Source organism: Gopherus flavomarginatus, chromosome 15 (assembly GCF_025201925.1).
Source record: "Gopherus flavomarginatus isolate rGopFla2 chromosome 15, rGopFla2.mat.asm, whole genome shotgun sequence".
Lineage (NCBI taxonomy): Eukaryota > Metazoa > Chordata > Testudines > Testudinidae > Gopherus > Gopherus flavomarginatus.
Window position 1 is genome coordinate 13752500 of NC_066631.1, and position 18029 is coordinate 13770528.

The 18029-nt window shown below is 45.0% G+C and overlaps 1 protein-coding gene across 1 annotated transcript in view; it reads right to left on the reverse strand.

Annotated features, from left to right (window-relative positions):
- Positions 1–296: 296 nt before the first annotated feature.
- LOC127034953 (solute carrier family 2, facilitated glucose transporter member 11-like) overlaps positions 297–18029 on the reverse strand; it is a 29231-nt gene continuing 11498 nt past the window's right edge. The window contains exons 6-14 of the mRNA XM_050924374.1: positions 15983–16107; positions 15599–15728; positions 11851–11999; positions 11248–11435; positions 10242–10352; positions 8969–9070; positions 8286–8361; positions 6411–6538; positions 297–503 (exon numbers count right to left, since the gene is read on the reverse strand). Coding sequence (XP_050780331.1) covers positions 297–503; positions 6411–6538; positions 8286–8361; positions 8969–9070; positions 10242–10352; positions 11248–11435; positions 11851–11999; positions 15599–15728; positions 15983–16107 — 1216 coding nt within the window. The remainder of the gene's footprint in view (positions 504–6410; positions 6539–8285; positions 8362–8968; positions 9071–10241; positions 10353–11247; positions 11436–11850; positions 12000–15598; positions 15729–15982; positions 16108–18029) is intronic.

Here is an 18029-nt window from a genome sequence, read left to right on the forward strand (position 1 = left end):
TGTTGCCAAATGAAAGACCCACAGGAACAGGGGAAACTGATTAAGTATAGTTCTTGTGCTAGTGAATCTTGGTGCAGGATTGACTGGAGTTCAAATTGAGTGACCTAAGTAACCTTGAAAATGTTTGACTATCTGGGGGAAAATAAGACTTAAGCGTGAGGAATCTCATGTCTGTATAATTTTATGAAAATAAGAATAAAACAGTAAAGCTAACAGTGCATTTTAGGATTATATTTCAGTCTGATTGCAACAGTAGTTCCCATCCTTCTAATACATAAAGTTTCCCATCTGAGCAGTCAGAGTTTGGTGCAGAAGGTGTGTTCCTTAGATAAATTACTTTCTATGTTCACAGGTTGTTTCTTTCCAAAATTTAACTTATTAAATTCCCCTTTAATTTCCATGATTGACTTCCCCTTTGTCTCAGGGAGGAACAGGTAGGTAAAGATTGTTGAGAACACAAGGATCCCCAAAAATATAAGGAAGCAGAAAGGTCCGAGGCCTTCCTAAAAACAGAAATAAGAGAAGTTTGTAAGAAAAATATCTTCTGACTCTTATTCCCTTACTTCTTCAGCATAGGTTTATATTTTAGGAATGAGGAAAATTCTTAATTCTAAAATAAAATAGAGTCCCAAATCATTAAGGAAGGTGGACTTTGTTATGCATTTCTGTTGGGATTTGTTAATAATCCTTTGCTAGGTATAGAATTCTTAAATATTTTGCCTTGCCTAGAGCATCTAACGTTCATCAACTCTGGGCATAGGATATGCATCAGGAACTGTGATGGTGTTAAGCCTTCTGTAATCAACACAAAACTTATGGTCACATCCTTTTTGGGAATCATAACAACTGGAGAAGTCCAGAGACTGTTTGACCCTTTAATTATCCCCATGTTCAGCATGCTTTTTATCTCCTTATGAATTCTCACCTGCATTTTTCTAGTGGTCTGATATGCCTTGCTGGGGGCAGGCTGTGGCTTCACAGTGGTAGTCTTATGGAGCACTTTGAGTCAGACCTGGCCCACTGGAAAATACCTGCTAGTGACTCTGGGGCATACTCATAACGTTTTCCCTTTCAGCTAGGGTTCTCTTCACACACCTCAATGCTCCCTATTGAGATGTTACTATGGCACTCAGCCATCAAGTCAATGAGAGGGTCAATCTGAGAATCCTCCTCTGAACAGCATGGCATGTTTACAATGGCTTCTCAGTTGTTACACTTTGAACTTGTTGCATGCACTGTCTGTGCAGCAGCCTTGCTGTGGGGCCCAAGTATATTGTTGGTAACACCATTAACCCTTTCCAGCACCCCCAAAGGTCCCTTCCGCGTGTTCTGCCTTTGTAACTTTTCACAGGGAGTAATATCAGCACCAAGTCCCCCACAACAAATGATTGCTTGCTACATTTTCTGAGCAGCCTGGCTTTTTGTGAAGTTTTGTTGAACCATTCCTATCATTGTCTTTAAATCGTCCCTAAACTTTTGCACATATTCAGCCTCTGCCTCAGAGCCACCCTTCAGGATCTCCTGGCCAGTACCTTGTTTCACTTACCCCCTGGAATTTTCCCCAGCATTTTCAATCAGTTTGGTTGGGATCACATCTCATAAGATCAAGCCCACTAGCAGTTTCTCCTTAGAGATTGCAGGAATGAAGGTGTACCTCCTTGCCTATACCCCAAAAGTTCACTGTCCTTACTTCTGAACAGGCCTTTCCCCTGTTAGTTCATTTCTTCCTGTAAATATCCTCCTTGTGGATTTGACAATCCTTCAGAGGGTATGTCTACACTACGGGATTATTCCGATTTTACAGAAACCGGTTTTTTAAAACAGATTGTGTAAAGTCGAGTGCACGCGGCCACACTAAGCACATTAATTCGGCGGTGTGCGTCCATGTACCGAGGCTAGCATCGATTTCCTGAGTGTTGCACTGTGGGTAGCTATCCCATAGCTATCCCATAGTTCCCACAGTCTCCCCCGCCCATTGGAATGCTGGGTTTGAGATCCCAGTGCCTGATAGGGCAAAAAACATTGCCGCTGGTGATTCTGGGTACAGCCTCACCCCTGCCTCCGTGAAAGCAGCAGCAGCCAACTGGTTCGTGCCTTTTTTCCTGGGTGAACTGTGCAGATGCCATTCCACAACAAGCATGGACCCTGCTTGAGCTCAAGACAGCAATCATGGATGTTTTAAACACATCATGCATTCTCGTGCGGTCAATGCTGAATCGGGACCTGCCAAGCCAGGCGAGGAGGCAGCGGCTACGGCAGAGCGGCGACGAGAGTGATGAGGACATGGACACAGAATTCTCTCAAACCGGCGCGTTGGAGATCCTGCTGGTAGTGGGGCAGGTTCTAGCCATTGAACGCTGATTTTGGGCCTGGGAAACAAGCACAGACTAGTGGGACTGCATAGTGTTGCAGGTGTGGGATGATTCTCAGTGGCTGTGAAACTTTCGGATGCCTAAGGGCACTTTCATGGAACTTTGTGACTTGCTTTCCCCTGCCTTGAAATGCCAGAATGCAAAGATGAGAGCAGCCATCACAGTTGAGAAGCGAGTGGCAATAGCCCTCTGGAAGCTTGCAACGTCAGACAGCTACTGGTCAGTTGGGAATCAATTTGGAGTGGGGAAATCTACTGTGGGGGCTGCTGTGATGCAAGTAGCCAGACCAATCACTAAGCTGCTGCTACGAAAGGTTGTGACTCTGGGAAATGTGCAGGTCATAGTGGATGGCTTTGCTGCAATAGGATTCTCTAACGGTGGTGGGGCGATAGATGGAATCCATGTCCCTATCTTGGCACTGGAGCACCAGGGCACCCACTACATAAACCGCAAGGGGTACTTTTCCATGGTGCTGCAAGCACTGGTGGATCATAAGGGACATTTCACCAACATCCACTTGGGATGGCTGGGAAGGGTTCATGATGCTCGTGTCTTCAGGAACACTACTCTGTTTAAACGGCTGCAGCAAGGGAATTACTTCCCAGACCAGAAAATAACAATTGGAGATGTTGAAATGCCTGTCGTTATCCTGGGGGACCCAGCCTACCCCTTGATGCCATGGCTCATGAAGCCATACACAGGCAGCCTGGACAGTAGTCAGGAGTTGTTCAACTACAGGCTGAGCAAGTGCAGAATGGTGGTAGAATGTGCATTTGGCCATTTAAAGGCATGCTGGCGCACATTACTGACTCACTCAGACCTCAGCCAAACCAATGTCCCCATTGTTATTGCTGCTTGCTGTGTGCTCCACAATCCCTGTGAGAGTAAGGGGGAGACCTTTATGGCAGGGTGGGAGGCTGAGGCAAATCACCTGGCCGCTGATTATGCGCAGCCAGACACCAGGACGATTAGAAGAGCACACTAGGAAGCAGTGCGCATTAGAGAAGCTTTGAAAACGAGTTTCATCACTGGCCAGGGTACAGTGTGAATGCTGTGTTTGTTTCTCCTTGATGAATGCCCCCCCCTTGATTCACTCATTCCCTGTAAGCCACCCCCCTTCGATCACAGCTTGCTTTCTAAGGAAATAAAGTCACTCTCATTTAAAAATCATGTCTTCTTTATTACTTAATTATAAAAAGAGGGAGAGAACTGACAAGGTAGCCCGGGTGGGGTTTGGGAGGAGAACAGTAGGGAAGGAAAAGGCCACTAAAAAAATTTCATAATAATGAGAGCCTTTTGGTTGGACTGTCCACTGGGGTGGAGTGGGCGGGTGCACGGAGCCTCCCCCTATGAGTTCTTACTCGTCTGGCGGGTGAGGAGGCTAAGGAACATGGTGAGGTGGGAGGGTGGTTATACAGGGGCTGCAGTGGCACTCTGTGATCCTGCTGCGGTTCCTGAAGCTCCAACATACACCGGAGCATGTCAGTTTGATCACACAGCAGCTCTAGAGTTGCATCCTGCCACTGCTGATCTTCCTGCCGCCACCTCTCATCTTGAGCATCTCTCCTGTCCTCACGTTCGTCCCTCCTGTCCTCACGGTCACTGGCATCTTTCCTGTACTTTGCTACCACGTACTTCCACTCATTCAGATGAGCTCTTTCATTGTGGGTCACTTCCATGATTTCCGAAAACATTTCTTCTCACATCTTTTTTTTCCGCTGCCTTATCTGAGATTGCCTTCGGGACAGAGTAGGGAGGCTTGAAAAATTTGCAGCTGCATGAGAGAGGGGAAAAAAGGCAGAGAAGTAGTTAAAAAGATACATTTTAGAGAACAATGGTCATACTCTTTCACGGTGAACAACACTATTCACCTTACATAGCACATGTGTTTTCAATACAAGGTCGCATTTTGCATCTTGAGTGTCTGCGGCTTTGGTGTTACAGATCACAGACGCAGGTCCGGGCGGCAGAATTCAGCTTGCATGCGGCCATGGTAAGCCATTGTCTTTCGTCTTCTGCAGCCTTCATCTATCCAGTGCCCTCCTTTCCCAAATAGCAAGCAAAGCCCGTTGAGTGCTGCTTCTTTCCTGTTAATGTGCAGCAGCAGAAACCACCCCGTGGCTGGTATCGTGGAAAATCACTGCTAAACACCTCCCTTTTTCCCCCCTCCAACCGCGTGGCTGGTAGCAGAAAAGATCCCTGCTAGTCAAATGTGGAAAAGCTCAGCGCCAATCGCGCCCCCTCCTTCCCCCCGCTTGGCTACCTGCAGGGAAGGATTTCTTTTAAGCCACAGGCAAACAGCCCAGTAGGAATGGCCATCTCTGTCCCCTTACTTAAATCCCTGAATTTTAACCAGGTTACCATGAACGATATCACTGTCCTGAGGATAACACAGCGAGATAAAGAACGGATGTTGCTTGAATGCCAGCAATCACCGGGACCACATGCAGCTAGGCTTTGTCATGCAATGATATCAGATTACTTGCCACATGCATGGCGTGGTCAAGTGTCCTACCATGGAGGACGGAATAAAGCAGCGCTGCCCAGAAACCTTCTGCAAAGGCTTTTGGAGTACCTCCAGGAGAGCTTCATGGAGATGTCCCTGGAGGATTTCTGCTCCATCCCCAGACATGTTAACAGACTTTTCCAGTAACTGTACTGGCCGCGAATGCATCCCAAGTCCTCAGGGCAAATCAATCATTAAAAAATGCTTGCTTTTAAACCATGTCTTATATTTACAAGGTACACTCACCAGAGGTCCCTTCCATGGCTTCATTGTCTGGGATAGTTGCTTGGGAGGGCTGGGAGGGTAATTCCGTCAGTGTGAGAAAAAACTCCTGGCTGTTGGGGAGAACGGAGTGCTGTGTGCTCTCTGCAAGCTCGTCCTCCTCTTCCTCCTCATCTTCCCCATCCGCAGAATCCTCAGCCATGGCTGCAATTACCACCCCCACCTCGGAATCCACGGACAGGGGTGGGGTAGTGGTGGTGGACCCCCCGAGAATTGCATGCAGCTCAGCATAGAAGCGGCATGTTTTTGGCCCTGCCCCAGACTTTCCATTTGCTTCTTTGGTTTTCTGGTAGGCTTATCTGAGCTCTTTAACTTTCACACGGCACTGTACAGAGTCCGTGGTGTGGCCTCTCTGCATCATGGCCTTGGAAATTTTTTCAAATGTTTTCTCATTTCGTCTTTTGGAACGGAATTCTGTTAGCACAGAATCCTCTCCCCATACAGCGATCAGATCCAGTACCTCCCATGCGGTCCATGCTGGAGCTCATTTTCGATTCTCAGGAGACTGCATTGTTACCTGTGCTGATGAGCTCTGCGTGGTCACCTGTGCTGGTGAGCTCTCCACGCTGGCCAAACAGGAAATGAAATTCAAAAGTTCGCGGGGCTTTTCCTGTCTACTTGGCCAGTGCATCCGAGTTCAGATGGCTTTCCGGAGCGGTCACAATGGTGCACAGTGGGATAGCTCCTGGAGGCCAATACCGTCGAATTGCGGCCATACTAACCTTAATCCGACATGGCAATACCAATTTCAGCGCTACTCCCCTCATCGGGGAGGAGTACAGAAATAGGTTTTAAGAGCTCTTTATATCGATATAAAGGGCTTCATTGTGTGGACGGGTGCAGCGTAAAATCAGTTTAATGCTGATAAATTCGGTATAAACGCGTAGTGTAGACCAGGCCTTAGTATTTGGCTCACACTGTAAATGAATGTAAACCTCTGTTAACCACAGAGTACCTAATTTACATGTAAACCAACAGATAAATAAACCTTTCTTGCCTAAAAGAAAACCTGGTTTTCGCCTTTCTAGTGACCAGTCCCTAGTCACAGATCTTAAGAACATTATTTTCAGTATATATACATAGAACTCCTTATACAGATGTTGTATATACATTTTGCCATGATATGATGACCAGTGTGCCACCAGCTTTAATTCGAGTCCTTACATTGCATTCATTTGTACTATACCTATGTGCTCCTGTGCCCTCGGCCAGATGGCATCCCGAAGAGGTTGGATCATAGAATCACTTACCACGATGTAGGGGAAAATCATTCCAAGGACAAAGAGCCACGTCCAGCTGATGCATCCATTAATCAGAAAGGCTGATGGTCTGAATGACTGGCTGAAGATTTCAGTCATTATGGATACGGTGGCTCCAGCTGGAGAAGAGATGTTTCTTTAGTAATTAATTCACTTGTCTCTGCCAAGAACCTCACACTGACAATGCCTAGTAGAAAATAATAGTAAGTCTGTCCCAGTGATCTCTGTGGTTAGTATCCTCTGCTACAACAAAAGAACTTGATTCCCAGTCCCAGAACCTTGGCAGTGGCACTGCTGCAGACAGTGTGCAAAAACTCAGGGAAGGGTTGGGTTGCCTTGTAGGGAGGTGTGGGCTAGGGACTCACGGTATGTGTACTCTGCAATCAAGAGTGACTGCAGCATAAGTAGACGTACCTGAGCTAGCTTTCATCTAGCCAGCTTGAATGACAATAGCAGTGTTGCTGTGGAAGCACAGGTGGTAGCATGAGCTACACTCAAGTACATACCCAGGATCCCAGGCAGACTGTACAGTCATGCTGCTGCCATGGCTTCATAGCACTCTCCCCCACCTCCAAGGAGATCAAAGCTAGCTTGGGTGTATCTACACATGCTTCAGTCATAGCTTTGGACTGCAGTGCAGACGTACTTTCTGCCACTGACTTGCTGGGTGAACTCAAAAAGTCAGTTTGCTTCCCTGTGCCTCCATTTTTTTATCTGTAAAATGGAGATAAATTATATTCACCTCCTTTGTATAGTGCTTTGAGATTTATGGATGACAAATACTACATAACAGCTATGTATTTATTATTATACCTTGCTGTCCTGAATTTTGAAACTGTACTGATGGACTCTGACAGGGTCCCTGTCTTAACTCAGCAAAATAGATGGAAATTGTGATGTAAAGTCTTGATCTTGTTAATTTCAAATTGAAATGAATAATGGGATATTTAATCTGTGAGATGCAGATAGCATCCCTTTCTGCAATGAGGAATGAGGGAGAAAAAAAACAGATTTTCAAACTTCGTATACATTAGTCTCTTAATCTGCTAGATTGTAGTGCACAGTTTGGCATATTTTCGCTGATTTTTATGTGATCTATGTGGTTTTATATTTTATTGGTATGCACCATCAATGCAATAAATTGTTACTCCACATCTCTTTTGCGGCTTCTTCCATCCATGCTCCTTCACGGGCAGAAAGTGCATCAGTTCAATATTTTAAACAAAGGAGGTGATCGCTAAAAATGTACTTATTAATGTTCTGTTGATGGAATTGTGTTAGTAGCAGAGTACTTTGGGATTCTTCCTCTGGGATTTAAGGCTCAAATTTTATGGGGGAGGAAGATACTACATTCTGAGTTAAAAGCCAGGAAAAGATCACCAGTAAAACTTGAGGTGCTCACGTGCTTTTTCCACTTTTCCCATTTATCTACACATTGTCTCCTTCTGTTAATATATTCAGATAGCTAACCCCCCTTCCCTTGCTGCTCTCTAGAGATGTTACAGTGGTGTTCCATTCTTTACCCACCAGTTCTGATGCACCCAAGTGGTATAGTGTAAAGCAGTGGTCCCCAACCTTTTCATCTGTCGGGCGCCAGACGAAGGACCTTGTCGGCAGTGGAGCATCCGCTGAAATGCCACCGAATTTCTGCGGCGTTTCAGCGGCTGCGCCTCTCGATGATGTCACTTGTTGGTGGCAAGTGGCGTGATTGAGAGGTGTCGCCGCTGAATTTCTGCAGTGTTTCGGCGGATGCTCCACCCCCAGCCGGGTCACGGGCGCATTTAGATGCCCCGCCCATGGGCACCGCTTTGGGGACTCCTGGTGTAAAGTTTCCCCATCACCATCATCTAAAGTGGATGTACTCACATGGTCCAATTCCATGGCAGATAACGAACAAGAAGATCAGAGTGACGCTGAAGTAATGCATCCAAAAGAATTGATGCTAGAGTGAGAAAGCAAAGTGACAGCAGACTCTTTTATAATATGGTAGAATAGAATGCTCCCTGCCAGGGCCAGATTTACACCTTATGCGCCCCTAGGCACAACATCTTCAGCACCCTGTTCTCTGCCATGCAAGGCACTCCCAGCCCGAGCCAGGGTGCAGCCCTCTCGCTCAAGGCGTGGCGCAAGTGGAGGACTGTACCTCTCCCCATGGCGAGCAGTCCCTAGGTGTCATCAGTCCCTCCTGCAACCCAGTGTGGTAGCCATGCTCCAGCTCTGCCTGTGCAAGTGAATAGGGAACCAGCCACGCCCTCCCTCTCCTTCCCCAGCACGTGGAGGAGGCAGCGGGGTGGCTGAGATTGGAAAGGGGCTGGGAAGCTCCCAGCACCTTCAGCAACTGCCCCACCCGCTCATGGCTCACAGTGCTCCACTTTCAATGTTTACGTGCCCACTATGCCTAATTGGAAATCTGGCCCTGCTTCCTGCTTTCCACCATGGTGAATGAAATTCACTTTGGTGGTTATTCTCTTGCAAAAAATCTTGCCTAGGAGGAAAGATCAGAAACGGGGGTTGATGCTGGAAAAGAACCAATTAGGAAATCTCCTTACCTGCAGGGAGAGAGTCATCGTGAGGAGTGCTAACACAAAAATCATTAGTACATATCCTCCGCACAACAGCATCCTCCTGCCAAATCGCTCAATAAGGGAACTCTGGAAAACACAACATCACAAATATAGTTAGTTCCAACTCCAAATGAACTGATTACTTCTCATGCTCCTAACATTCTTCTCAGAAGTCCTACTCAGTTAATACAAACAGATGAGACTCTCTAAACATCAGATGAATTTTATTGACATTTCAGTTTATCACTTGTGCTGGGAACTGTACCTTGAGACCAGAAAGATTTAATTTATACAGTATGGTTGGACTGATTCTGCTTTACTTCAGCATCTCCTGCTGAGATTTTTTCTACTTGAATATCTCTTCCTTAAAACCATGGGGAAGAGGTATATTTTACTTTAATCGCTGTACATCAGTCTTCATCCCTGGATATCTAGAGATAATCCATTTTTAGGCAAGAATGCAGTGTGTGCAGACATGAACTATATATATCTGCCCTACTTACAGGAATAATTATAATATTATCTTGTGTCATGAGAAAAGGTCATAAGTCAACACATAGGTAGTTCAATCCTGAGGCTTACCCCAGAAATTAAGACAGAAAGTAGGTGTTCTTGAAGGGCTTCTACGTCCCAGAGCCTCCACTGCAATTCCTTAAAAATTGAGGGGATAAAATAGTTCATGGACTTTAGTCTCCTTCATAGTGGGAGCTGGTAACTTTTTCTAATTCTGAATAGGGAAAGTGTACAGCCAATTGACAGCTATTCCCTGCAGGTGATAACATCTTTTTACTCAGAACGACAGTGATTGGACATGCACCAGCTGCTTGGCAAATGACATAAAGTTCTTTGTTATGTGCAGATCTGTGTCAAACCGCACAATTTTGTATCAATCCAAAATTTCACACGGCTCCACTCTTTTGCCCTTTAGAGGCCATTGGACCTGTGCCCCTTTCTCTTCTGATCTATTCATAAAGCAGTTATCTGCAAAAATCACGATTGGTTAAAGCATGATGTGAAACGTATTTCACAGAGTAAAAATGAGGACAAAGACATTCAGCAATACAAAGTTAACTGGGGAGAAGGGCTGCCTTTCACAGCTTCATGTGGCTTAGAAGTAGGAGGAAATTTCTTGGTTCGTTTACACAAAGGAGTAATTCTCTCCCCTAGCTCCCCTCTGCCAGAGCCACACATTTAAAAAAAATGGCTCTCTCTAAACACATTCCTTTCTTCCTACAAGCTCCGGTTTGGTGAGACTTACACACACTATAGATGATAGGCATTCACACATCCCAATTCCTAGTGATATGTAGGGGATGAGATCTTCTTCGAACCTGGCTGTACGGAACACTTCAAAAGAGTAGAAATAGATCTGAAAAAGGCAGAGAGAAAATAGTGGGCACAGTCATCTTGGAGGCGTGCTGTGAAACTCCTCAGATGTGAGGCAGAAATCAGACAAAAATTATTCTAATATGAAGCAAATTTACTGATGGGTGGGCTGTCTGCATCCACAGAGGCAGTTCACTGATAAAGCATTTTGGTGCCATGTAGTTCTCACTGTACATGTGATAGCATGTCATAAGCTCCTTGTACAAGTGAAGTTCTGTCTGCTCTATCCATTCCTGTCTCTACAACCAGAGCTTTCTAGCTTTGCACACTGATAATTCAAAATTATGCACATGTCCCTCTTGCTGCTTTTGGAGGATTACATATTCTTAGATCTTCATGTAGCTGCATGAAAAGCTTCATCCTTGTCTCTGTTTTCAGATTCTAGCCTTCAGCACCTCTGACCTCCCCAGCAGACTCCAACCTATGGGATGGGTAAGCATAGTTTTTACATAGAATGAGGTGCAACAATGGTGTGTCTTTGTCCATCTCCTTTATTGGTGGAGAGTGACCCTAGAATTGGACATTGGATACCTGCTTCCAATACTGCTGCTTGTTAGCAATTCTGGGGAGGATCCCTCATATCTGAGTGAGTGGCCTATGCTGGCTGTTTGCGTTAGCAAGTTTGCCAGCTCCACCATTCAGGATTCCATACTAGAAAAGTCAGAGCAGAATTGTAATGACAACAACCAGGGACCCATTGATCAGGAAGAAAGGACCAAGATTCTCAGATTTTAAGGCCAAAAGGGACTATTATGATCATCTAGTCTGACTTCCTGCATAACGTGTGTCATAGAATATAATCGTGTAACAAATAACTAGGCTTTTTTTAATGCTATCTAACAATGACTCTGAGTTTTTACACAGGGCAAACACTCAACTGCATTGACGCCACTAAGCTGCAAGGTGGTCATGACAGTGACCAAAATGTACAATTGCCAGCGCAAGGATCGTTCTTTAAATAGTTCCAGGACACGCAAGTTTTTGGTGCTTTTCATTGCAGCCTTTTCCTTCAATATGTCGTCAATCTCTGCCTGATGATCTCCTTCACCCCAGAGCTGCTTAATGGCTGTGCAGGAGAAAACATGAAATAGTTTAATCTATCAGCTCATCTCCATCACTGTGTATTAACAAATCCTTTTATCCTGTCTGAATCGCAGAGATTTAATTAGTCTCCTGTCCTTAGTTGATTTCACCACATCATGATTTGGTGTATGCTGTCGGAGCAATGTGTGAAAGTCGACTCTTGTGCTTGTTCTGTAGATAGCTAGAAGAGTTTGGTCTTCGGGGCTGTCAGTATGTCATCTCACATTAATATTGACTTAAATGTAACAATTTAAAAAAATTTATTTAATAAAAATGAACATTAAGAGCACAGTTTTACTCAGGTAGTGGGAGACTTGGGCTCTACTCTCCTTGCTTACAATGGCTAACACTCCAACAAATTAGATGATTTACTGAAATGAGTGGAGTAAGTACTTTACCTTTCATGAAGGCATCCTCATTACCCTTCTGTATCAGAAGGTAGGACGGGGAATCAGGGAAGAATGGGAGCATAATCAATTGAATCAGTGCTGTGAGTCCAGTAGAAGCCAACAACAATGGCCACAATGATTCATTTCCTAAGAGCTCTCTGGAGAGTACATGTAAAAGTGCAGTCATGATCAAACCATTGCATTAACATTCAATAACTTTTTCTGAATGATAAGTAGAGAGACAGCAAATGAGCCAAATTCCAGCGGTGAGTGCATTGCAGCAGGATAACTGAGTCAACAATCTGGAAAACTTTGTGAAACTCAGCAGCACTTTGGAAAACTTTCTAATGATAATCATTAGGTCCCACAATGAACTTTAGGAAGTTTTTATGAGATTGTGATGCTAATTTTGAACTGAATAACTTTCTAATGTGCTGCGCATCTCAAATGTGGTCTCATGTGCTAGATCTCAAGATATTTCAAGAGCAGCAAAGAATCCTGTGGCACCTTATAGACTAACAGACGTTTTGGAGCATGAGCTTTCGTGGGTGAATACCCACTTCCTCAGATGCATGTAATGGAAATATCCAGGGGCAGGTATATATATGTGTGCTAGCAAACAAGCTAGAGATAACGAGGTCAGTTCAATCAGGGAGGATGAGGCCCTGTTCTAGCAGTTGAGGTGTGAAAACCAAGAGAGGAGAAACTGGTTCTGTAATTGGCAAGCCATTCACAGTCTTTGTTCAATCCTGAGCTGATGGTGTCAAATTTGCAGATGAACTGAAGCTCAGCAGTTTCTCTTTGAAGTCTGGTCCTGAAGTTTTTTTGCTGCAGGATGGCCACCTTAAGGTCTGCTATAGTGTGGCCAGGGAGGTTGAAGTGCTCTCCTACAGGTTTTTGTATATTGCCATTCCTAATGTCTGATTTGTGTCCATTTATCCTTTTCCGTAGAGACTGTCCAGTTTGGCCGATGTACATAGCAGAGGGGCATTGCTGGCATATGATGGCGTATATTACATTGGTGGATGTGCAGGTGAATGAACCGGTGATGGTGTGGCTGATCTGGTTAAGTCCTGTGATGGTGTCGCTGGTGTAGATATGTGGGCAGAGTGTGGCGATCTGGAAGCCTACTTTCGCCGTCTCCGACTCAAAGAATACTTCCAGGACAACACTGAACAGTGCACTGATACACGGGTGCCCTCCCACCAACAGCACAAGAAAAAGAACTCCACATGGACTCCTCCTGAGGGTCGAAATGACAGCCTGGACCTATACATTGAATGCTTCCGCCGGCGTGCACAGGCAGAAATCGTGGAACAACAACATCGCTTGCCTCACAACCTAAGTCGTGCAGAACGCAATGCCATCCACAGCCTCAGAAACCACCCTGACATTATCATCAAAGAGGCTTATAAAGGAGGTGCCGTTGTCATCATGAACAGGTCTGACTATCAAAAGGAGGCAGCCAGACAACTCTCCAATACCAAATTCTACAGGCCACTTCCCTCAGATCCCACTGAGGAATACACTAAGAAACTACAGCATCTACTCAGGACACTCCCTACACTAACACCAGAAGAAATCAACATACCCCTAGATCCCCGACCAGGGTTATTCTATCTACTACCCAAGATCCACAAACCCGGAAATCCTGGACGCCCCATCATCTCGGGCATTGGCACTCTCACCGAAGGACTGTCTGGATATATGGACTCTCTACTCAGACCCTATGCCACCAGCACTCCCAGCTATCTCCGCGACACCACTGATTTCCTGAGGAAACTACAATGCATTGGTGACCTCCCAGAAAACACCATCCTAGCCACCATGGATGTAGAGGCTCTCTACACAAACATCCCACACACAGATGGAATACAAGCTGTCAGGAACACTATCCCTGATGATGCCACAGCACAACTGGCTGCTGAACTCTGTGCCTTTATACTTACACACAACTATTTCAAATTTGATGACAATATATATCTCCAGATCAGTGGCACTGCTATGGGCACCCGCATGGCCCCACAATATGCCAATATCTTCATGGCCGACCTGGAACAACGCTTCCTCAGCTCTCGTCCACTCACACCCCTTCTCTATCTACGCTACATTGATGACATCTTCATCATCTGGACCCATGGGAAGGAGACTCTGGAAAAATTCCACCATGATTTCAACAGCTTCCACCCCACCATCAACCTCAGCCTGGACCAATCTACACGGGAGGTCCACTTTCTTGACACCACGGTGCAAATAAGTGATGGTCACATTAACACCACCCTATATCGAAAACCCACCGACCGCTATGCCTACCTTCATGCCTCCAGCTTCCATCCCGGGCACATCACACGATCCATTGTCTACAGCCAAGCACTGAGGTACAACCGCATCTGCTCTGACCCCTCAGACAGAGACCAACACCTACAAAATCTCCACCAAGCATTCTCAAAACTACAATACCCGCAAGAGGAAATAAGGAAACAGATCAACAGAGCCAGACGTGTACCCAGAAGCCTCCTACTGCAAGACAAACCCAAGAGAGAAACCAACAGGACTCCACTGGCCATCACATACAGCCCCCAGCTAAAACCCCTCCAACGCATCATCAAGGATCTACAACCCATCCTGGACAATGATCCCACACTTTCACAGGCCTTGGGTGGCAGGCCAATCCTTGCCCACAGACAACCTGCCAACCTGAAACATATTCTCACCAGTGACTGCACACCACACCATAATAACTCTAGCTCAGGAACCAATCCATGCAACAAACCTCGATGCCAACTCTGCCCACATATCTACACCAGCGACACCATCACAGGACCTAACCAGATCAGCCACACCATCACCGGTTCATTCACCTGCACATCCACCAATGTAATATACGCCATCATATGCCAGCAATGCCCCTCTGCTATGTACATCGGCCAAACTGGACAGTCTCTACGGAAAAGGATAAATGGACACAAATCAGACATTAGGAATGGCAATATACAAAAACCTGTAGGAGAGCACTTCAACCTCCCTGGCCACACTATAGCAGACCTTAAGGTGGCCATCCTGCAGCAAAAAAACTTCAGGACCAGACTTCAAAGAGAAACTGCTGAGCTTCAGTTCATCTGCAAATTTGACACCATCAGCTCAGGATTGAACAAAGACTGTGAATGGCTTGCCAATTACAGAACCAGTTTCTCCTCTCTTGGTTTTCACACCTCAACTGCTAGAACAGGGCCTCATCCTCCCTGATTGAACTGACCTCGTTATCTCTAGCTTGCTTGCTAGCACACATATATATACCTGCCCCTGGATATTTCCATTACATGCATCTGAGGAAGTGGGTATTCACCCACGAAAGCTCATGCTCCAAAACGTCTGTTAGTCTATAAGGTGCCACAGGATTCTTTGCTGCTTTTACAGATCCAGACTAACACGGCTACCCTCTGATACTTGACAAGATATTTCAAATAAACCTCAGGAAGTTTTAAGGCAAGCCAATTGGTAGCAAATCTATAGAGGAAAAAAAATGTCAGATTATGGTTAATTACTTGTATTTTTCTGTGTCCAATGTCTTAACCATGGAAATCTCAGATTTGGTCAAATACTGTCTACTGGCTTAAGATAAAACATTTAAGTGTGAAGATGAGAGGAGTTATTGAGGATTTTAGAGGGTGGTTTGTTTTTGTTTTTTTTTGTTTTTAAAAGACTTAAGACCAGCTTCTGATGTTGTATAGAAAGGTGGTAGATGATTTTGTTTTACCTTAATCCAAAAATCTGCCCTGAGACTTTTCCTAGTGTCAGAAATACAGAGAGAGTGGCGTTTGAAAATCCACGCAGCTTCTTGGGTGAAATCTCTCCTACATACTGAGGATGTATAGTGAGAGAGAAACCTTGGACAGGAAAGAAGAGAGATGGCCATTAAATTGAGGAAAATATTAACTGTCTCATCCCATGCTCTTTCCACCATTCATTTCCATTCCCTGCACCTTCGATCAGCTGTTATGTTTCAGTGTCTTCTGTGACATGCCAAGTATACTTGGTGGGTAATATAAAATAATTCTAAAAGAATATTAATAATAATAATGAAAGGAGACTGTACTGGGACAGCAAGGAGACTCCCTTTTGATGCATCCAGAGACCATACCTGCACCAATGCCATAGAGGAAGCGCCCAATCAGAATCATCTCAAAGGACCTGGCCATCTTACAGAAGGCCATGAAAAGTGCAGCTACTAGCATGATCAGGTTAGTGACAATCTGACACTTCTTTCTGTAAAAACATAGAAAGAATGGTGTGAAGTGAGTATCTCCTGTACTGGTTTTGATTAATGTATTTGCTATTATTTATCCAACACAAACACATAACTTCTTAAATATGTTAACTGCAGGTATGGTACAGCAATTACTGTTCCTTTGTGACATGGTTTAAATCAGTGATTCTCAAACGTTTGTCCTGGTGACCCCTTTCACATAGCCAGCCTCCAAGTGCAACTCCCCCTTATAAATTAAAAACACTTTTTAATATATTTAACACCATTATAAATGCTGGAGGCAAAGCGGGATTTAGGGTGGAGGGTGACAGCTCGTGACCCCCCCCCATAATAACCTGACAACCCCCTGAGGGGTCCCAACCCCCAGTTTGAGAACCCCTGCTTTAAATGGAGACCAAAACTGGATATTTCCAGGAGAAATTAAATGATTCTTCGCTTTCAGAATTCAAGAACTTTTACTTTGTGAACGTACCTTGGCAGTATGTGCATTTATAAGTACTTAGCATATGTCAGGTTTTCTGTAGGATGGGAGTTCATGTGCAGTCGTACTCAAACAGGCTGATCAAGGACAATATGTTGAGGGGTACAAGCAATGGGGTACTGAAGTCACTAGGATTCATGGTGCAATATCCAAAGTACCATGGTGCAATATCATGGTGCAATATCCAAAGAAACAATTTGACTCTATATGACTTATTATGAGGCATTCTTGCCAGAGTAGAGGATCCAAGGTACTTGTGGATCTGGCAGAAAGGATATACCAAAGAGAGGCTTCAGTAAAGACTATGTTGTAAATTTTAGGCCTGATGACTACAGTAGTAAGTGGTGACCAAGGCATGTCACCTCAGTGCACCCTGATGTCTCAGACTTTTGCATCTGGGTAGCTAGTGGTTTCTGAAACACACTGGCTGGATTACTTTCCAGAGACGTTCAGCATTCTTGGGAAGGTTTTGCAGATTCATCTGATTCAGATTATAACTCTGGATGCACTTGTGAAAAGGAGCCTGTGTGGAGTAGCTTTTCACTCAAAGTTGTTGGTATCTCCAAGGCTAGTTGCTACACACAACTGCTCTCAAGATGAATGTGATCTTATATGCATTAGGAGCGTACAGAGACCTTATACCTAAAAAGTGGTTCTGATTCAGGCAGCTAGGCTACCAAGGTTTACATAAACAAGTGGAGAGGAGCAGGATCTTGCTTCTAGTGTCAGCAGGGCCGGCTCCAGGGGGTTTGCCACCCCAAGCAGCCAAACCCCCCCCCAAACCTCTCAGTTCAGTGGGAGGTCCTTCGCTCCGAGCAGGAGTGAGGGACCCTCCGCCGAATTGCCACCGAATACCTGAAAGTGCCGCCCTGCTCCGGAGTTGCCATCCCAAGCACCTGCTTGATAAGCTGATGCCTGGAGCCGGCCCTGAGTGTCAGGAGGCCTTCAAGTGTGGGATTAGGCAGTATCCCACAAGAAACTTCTTGGTGGCACTTATCTGGCAGAAAAGAACAATTGCAGTCAGGCTAAGATGGTTGAGATCCATATGAGGGGCCTCTGGATCAGAGGGTGGCAGAGCAGATCTTTAAGTGGAACACACCAGTAGATCTGTCTGCCAATTTCTCTGCAAATGAACTTATTGGTGTTACACAAAAGATACTGAGAACATGCCAGATGCATGAGGAATCCTTTCTCCACCTATGGTGGAGTTACTTTGGGACAGACTGTTAATAGAGGACATTACTAACAATGGAGAAGTCTCTTATACAGAACTATAGGTAAAGTTAACTTCCTTTTCAGTTTCAGGTTTTCATTAGAATAGGTACTAATAATTCTTTAATACAACATTCAGAATGAATACATTTTGGGAATCTGACTTATTTTAAGCAAGTACTTTAATGTTTCAGTTTTACACTTGAGTGTTTAAGCTGCATCTCTCAG